Source organism: Capsella rubella, unplaced genomic scaffold, assembly GCF_000375325.1.
Source record: "Capsella rubella cultivar Monte Gargano unplaced genomic scaffold, Caprub1_0 scaffold_7, whole genome shotgun sequence".
Lineage (NCBI taxonomy): Eukaryota > Viridiplantae > Streptophyta > Magnoliopsida > Brassicales > Brassicaceae > Capsella > Capsella rubella.
This window is the reverse complement of record NW_006238917.1, coordinates 14,765,322-14,771,083: the sequence shown is the minus strand read 5'-3', so window position 1 is coordinate 14,771,083 and position 5,762 is coordinate 14,765,322. Positions and strand designations below refer to the sequence as shown.

The window sequence follows — 5,762 nt, the reverse complement described above, 5'->3', positions numbered from 1 at the left end:
AGCTCAACATTCATTCAACTATTCAATTTCAAGTTTAAATAGTTTTACGAGAAAATTAGCTTTTAAATTTTTTAGTATGATTGGTCTGCTCACTTTTTTCTTATAAATCGGTTAAAACTTTATCTTCAAAATATCCTAAATAAAACATTAAAATTTTATCTTGGGATATTTGAATCCACTTAAGAATCAACAGAGTTTATATTTACTAATCAATTTTATCTATTTTGAATTCCTCTATATTCTAAAAACATCAAAATGGTTTCTTGAGATACTTAAACTCCTTTACAGAATCAACACAACCACTCATAAGTTTCATATGTGAGTTCATCATCTTCAACAACTCTGTCGCTTTCTCCTTTGTCTCTTCTCCATATCCAACTTGTAAAACCAACAACACTTTCTGAAACGCACCCAAACGCACTACTTCTTCAACCGCAAACGCGTTTCCTGTTTTACACAGCTTCAAAATCATTGACACTGAACTCCTAGTCGCTAATTCTGAAACCTTTGCTATCTTCTTCACTAAAAGCGGCATCACCAACGCGTGTTTCCTCACCTCTTCTCTTCCTTTTTCAGTTTCGCAAATCGCATCAAGAACCGCTAACGCATTTTCGCAAACGCTATTCTCCGCGTCAACTACCATCTCCACAGTCATATTCACTAAACCAATTTCTAGAAACTCCAACGCGATCGCGGGATTTTGCAACGCCATTTGATAAATCGCTATCAACGACGATTTTGTCGCGTTAGGTGAAACCGAATCGCGAATTAACTTCACTAACGCTTCCGCAATTCCATTCTCAACCGCCAACGCATAAATTCGCGTTTCGCTTAACATGAGTATTTCCTTTATAACAAAGGCAGCGTTTTCACGAACTAAGTCGTCCTTGCTCTTCAACAAACCCGCGACGCAGCAAATCGACGTCGCGGAGGCGAGTTTCGTTACACCCTCTAACCCAATCGGAGTCATCCACGTCAGCAGATATAAAATCTCCGTTAACATAAACGTTAACTTCTCATCTCCCGAGAACTCCTCGAAACATTCACAAAGAACCAAACCGACGCCGTTTTCGTTAACACACTTACGATTTTTCTCATTCTCGTCCCCAAGTTTCGTAATCTTCCCAATAACCTCCCAACACTTCTCGTAATCCCCACGCCGCGTCGCAGACGATAACTTTCTACAGATCTCGTACACCTCACGTGGCATTAAAGGAACACGTGGCGTAGGGATACGTTGAACCAACGAAGATCCTTCCTCCACGCACCAACTTTGAATCATCTTACGAATCGTGTGGTTAGGTGTTTGGTCGAACGTTGTTAAGACAGTGTTAGTGACCGGACATGTTTTGTTGCCCGAACTGATCCATGTCTCGATGCTTTCTCTGTCGTAAGTTATCCCTGTTGAGATTATTACAGGATCTTTCATTAGGTCGATCGAGATAGGACATTGAAACTCCGGTGGGATTGTTATCTCCTTCTCCGTCTCAGATTCTGACCATGTCGTCATTGTTACCGGAGTTATCTTCTTCTCGTTAGATACACGTTGTCTCGTTCTCCATAAGAAACCCATCTTTTATTTTATTTTCTTGACGTTAAGTAGTATTGACTTGGGTTTCAAGATTTTGGAGTTAGGATGAGATTTATATATGTAACGCTTTTATCTTATTTTTACTAAGTCAGAGTATTTGTTTGGTCAAAATTAGGGGGAAGAGGGAGAATGAGGAAGATGATTAGGTCTATAGTTTGCTAGTTGTTGAGTTTGGTCTTGGAAATGGAAACTTTTGACCATTGAATTTTTCAAGGAATAGGAACAATCGAGTTGATTTATGTAGTTAATTATTGTGGACTTATTAATCTTTTTTTCTTGTCAATGTTTCAATGAATATGTCATTCTCATGCAGTGCCGGCTCTAAGCATGTGGTTAGGGTGCAAATGCACAGGGTCCATTGAGAGACTTTTCTAAGAAAATGAGATTGAATGAATAAAATGTTGAACCGATCGAATGAAATAAGTATCGAACCAAACTAGAGACAATAAGGGTTTAGTTGTTTTTTAGGATCTTGTATTTTAGGTAAGTTGAGATTGGAATTAAGAGAGACGAAGAAGCTATTTATAAGTAAACAAAAGCAAGTGTAAAAAGTTTTAAGAAACTAAGCAATAAAGCAGAAAAGGGTTTAAGAAAATATTAAATAGATCCATAGGTGTTAAAAGCCAAAACATGTTACCAAATCTTGACTAAATCATTTGGTTAAATTTATTTATATAGTTGAGACTTGAGAGTGTTAAAGTGTTTTTTGAAAGATACCAAACCAGTGCTCCAAGATTTCTCTACCTATCACTTTTATTTGGTTTAGAAGATTTAATCTTCCAAGTATACGATTTTTTGAAGAAAAAAAAAAGTCTTTAAAAGGCTTAAATTGTGTATATTGAAATTCTTAAATTTTAAAATGTCGTTTTAATTTTGATTTTTCGTTGAATGATTGAATGACATCGTCAAAATCTTTTATGCTATATTTTTCTTAGTGTATGGCACATACATATGCGTATGTAGTAATTGTGTCCAATAATTCTGTATAATGTCTTTGTAACAACTCTTTATTAAACATAAGTTAATTATTTTATTTTGAAGTCAACAAAATCTTAGACACTAAAAACAAAATGTATCTAGAAAGTTGAAGATTTTAAACATTCACAATTTGAAAGTTGAATTCTTCTAGAACTTTCTTCCAATTTTAAACGTATAGTTTTCTAACAATTACAACAATCACGAAATTTGAATTTATTTTCTGTATAGAATTTTCTTCGAATACATACAGGAAATTTCAAAAATACCTCTTTTCCAATACCACATTTTCAAAAATACATCTCTTTCTAATTTTATCAAAAAGTCACTATAAAATATGAAATTTATCAAAAAAATATGTGTAAGCTTATATTTATAGACACAAAATATTTTTATATGTGTATAAATTTATATATATGTATTTCATAAATACCGTATAAATACCTTATAAAAACCTTTTAAAAATCATTTAAAAATCTTATAAAAACTTTGTAAATCTTTTAAAAACCTTATAAATGCCGTTTAGAACCTTTTAAAACCTTACAAATATTTGGATTTATTTTCCCAGTAGTAATAATGATTTTGATGTACATTATCAACCATATAAAAAGTTTATAATTTTTCATATTTGAAAATGAGTATTTTGAAAATAGATAAAAAAAGAAAGGTATCTTTAAAAAATATACTAAAAAGGGTATTTTTAAAAAATTATCGACACATAACTATTTTTCTACATAAATTTATTATAGTAACTTTCAAATGAATTATATTTTTTTCTTTTTTCCATCTAGTTCAATTTAAAAATCCGATTGTGTAGTGACTTTTATAGTGATTAACCAAACCGGTTTATCTCGGTTAAGGATCTAAGTTGACTCATCATCATCTTCCAGGCTTTTAGATTCCTCCTCTCTCTCCTCTCTTCTCTCTCGCAATCACCATCGTCGACGACGCTTTGACCTCGCTCGCAATCTCTTCCTCAAGTGAATCGCTCATAATTTAGGGTTTCGAGATTGTTCCCTCGCAACAACTTGGTAAAATTCTTCGATCATCCCTTCGTAATTTCGCGATTTTAGAGCTTCATCTACAGAACAATCTTATCGATTAGGTTATTGGATTTGTTTGTTGAATTAGTGTTTCGATCTCTAAAGCTTTTGGCTTTTGGAAGCTTCTTCAAGCATCTTGATTCGTGTAGATGTGTCATTATCTTCGAATTATAACATTTGGTTTCTGAAATCAGAATCAATGGATCATTACATTCTCTTTTGGTTAATCATCTGATTAGATTTGTGGCTTTGCTTCTTTTGGCAGTACCTATACTCTACAGAAGAGCTATAAATAACAAGTATACATAGATTCATACTCTGTGCAATGGCTGAGAATACTTCACCTGAAGCGTCTTCCTCTCAGCCACCTCTGGTTAGTTTACTTAACTGGTTACTTTTTTTGTTCGACTTCAATGGTTAGTATAGCTAAAACATTGTTGATTTTGTGGAATCCTAGTTTCTGGAGGTTTTTTGTGAAGTTTCTGGTAAGGAATACCGATTCACGACCGGGACAAAGGCGAAGTTTGCTGTATCTGTTATTAACAGGAAACTTGGTTTGTTAAAGTCACGAGTAGTTTTCATCGAAGCAGTGAAGGAAGGTGAAGAGCCTATCAGTTTTGGGGATGATGCTTCTCTTGTCAGTTATGGAGATGGCTGGAAGTTGAAGGCAATGGTTGATGCTGATTTTGCTGGTAATTTATTAGTTCTTTGTCAGTTTCAGCATTTGGATTCGAGGTTTCAGTGTTCTGGTTTTGGCTGACTAAAAATAGTAAGATTGTTTGTGCTCGAATTTATATTCAAGTCTTGGTTACAGAATTGTGATTGGTGGGCATACGAGAGCTCTAGTTTAGTGATGGAGTTATAGATGGATTTGTAGATGGTTGTCATAGTGACAATAGGCACACGATTGAATGCTATGTCAAAACACACAGATTCTTAGGATTATTTTACCTTTTTTTTTCCTGTCATATGTATGGAGAAGCACTTTGCTCTTGGTTTTGGATGAAGTACGGATGTGATTCAAATGGTGACGTTATTAAAATTTTGCAGGGTGTGTATATGTTGTGATGCGTTGAAACCAATGGAAATGGTTACGATAAGCTGCATATGCTTTGAAACCAATGAAAATGGTTACATAAGCTGCATATGGACTTCGTTATCTAAGTTGCATATGGACTTCTTCACTTTGTTTTGTTTCTTTTGATGCAGAAACTGAGAGAAACAATCTACCACAGCCCTTTCCTTCTGTGACATCAATGGTAATTAACTAAACTTTGTTAGTAAAGTTCACTGCAAGATTGTTTTACAAATTTCTTAATACTTTATACCATAGTGGTTGCCCTTAGTTTCGAACTTCTACTGGGAATAATACTATCCAGTTCATAGCTTAAGTAGAGTACAGAGAGATAGAACCATATTTGATAGTAAATTGACAATAAACTTCTTTCACTTAGAATCTGTCTGGTCTCAACTCTGCTCAGCTCGCTTTCTTACTTGCGATCCTGTGACTGCTGGTTTCCTATCCATTTGCTTGCTGTTATGTGATTCCCTGTTAGCCATTGGATTGTGGAAAAAGGCTTCAATGTTTTTGCGTTTTGCTTTTGCAGGGTTCTAAAGATCCTCCAACGTACACAAAGTATACAAAACCAGAAATTGGAGAACAAAGTCTAAAATACATTGGAAGAATATTTTTTGCATTTGTTTTGATGTTTATTCTTGGTGGCATCTTCACAGTGGCTCTTGAGAACCTTCCTAGAGTGATATTGCTCTTTCAAAACTCGTCTCCCATGTAAAGAATTGACACTGCCCCAAAACTCCTGAAACTGTCATTCTTTGAAGATCGATACTAAGCTTATTTATAAACGTATTTTGAGGTTATTTTACATTATTTTGTACTATACTCTTAACACATCTACTAAGGATTCTACTGGTAACCATTAGAGTAACAAAAGGAAAAAGAACAAAAAGAACAATACGGAACGGAATAAACAACTTTTGAGGAATGAAAGGAAAACATGCAGAGAAGAACAAAATAATAAATGGTAACCAAACAATAACACTATCTTTTATAATATATTTGATTAAATAAATCAACTTTAATAATAATACTAGATATAATTTATATATAATGAATTTGACACTAATTTTAAAAT

At 33.9% G+C, this 5,762-nt stretch overlaps 2 protein-coding genes across 2 annotated transcripts; one reads left to right on the top strand and one right to left on the bottom strand.

Annotated features, from left to right (window-relative positions):
• Positions 1-219: 219 nt before the first annotated feature.
• On the bottom strand, positions 220-1,573 carry LOC17879076 (U-box domain-containing protein 21). Its single transcript, XM_006285959.2, has one exon. It carries the CDS (start codon positions 1,571-1,573, stop codon positions 251-253), a length of 1,323 nt encoding a protein of 440 aa, XP_006286021.1. The 3' UTR covers positions 220-250.
• Positions 1,574-3,477: 1,904 nt separating this feature from the next.
• LOC17878090 lies at positions 3,478-5,516 on the top strand. Its single transcript, XM_006284576.2, has 5 exons — positions 3,478-3,597; positions 3,875-3,982; positions 4,067-4,301; positions 4,819-4,868; positions 5,217-5,516. Exons 2-5 carry the CDS (start codon positions 3,935-3,937, stop codon positions 5,400-5,402), a joined length of 519 nt encoding a protein of 172 aa, XP_006284638.1. The 5' UTR covers positions 3,478-3,597; positions 3,875-3,934; the 3' UTR covers positions 5,403-5,516.
• The last annotated feature ends 246 nt before the right edge of the window (positions 5,517-5,762 follow it).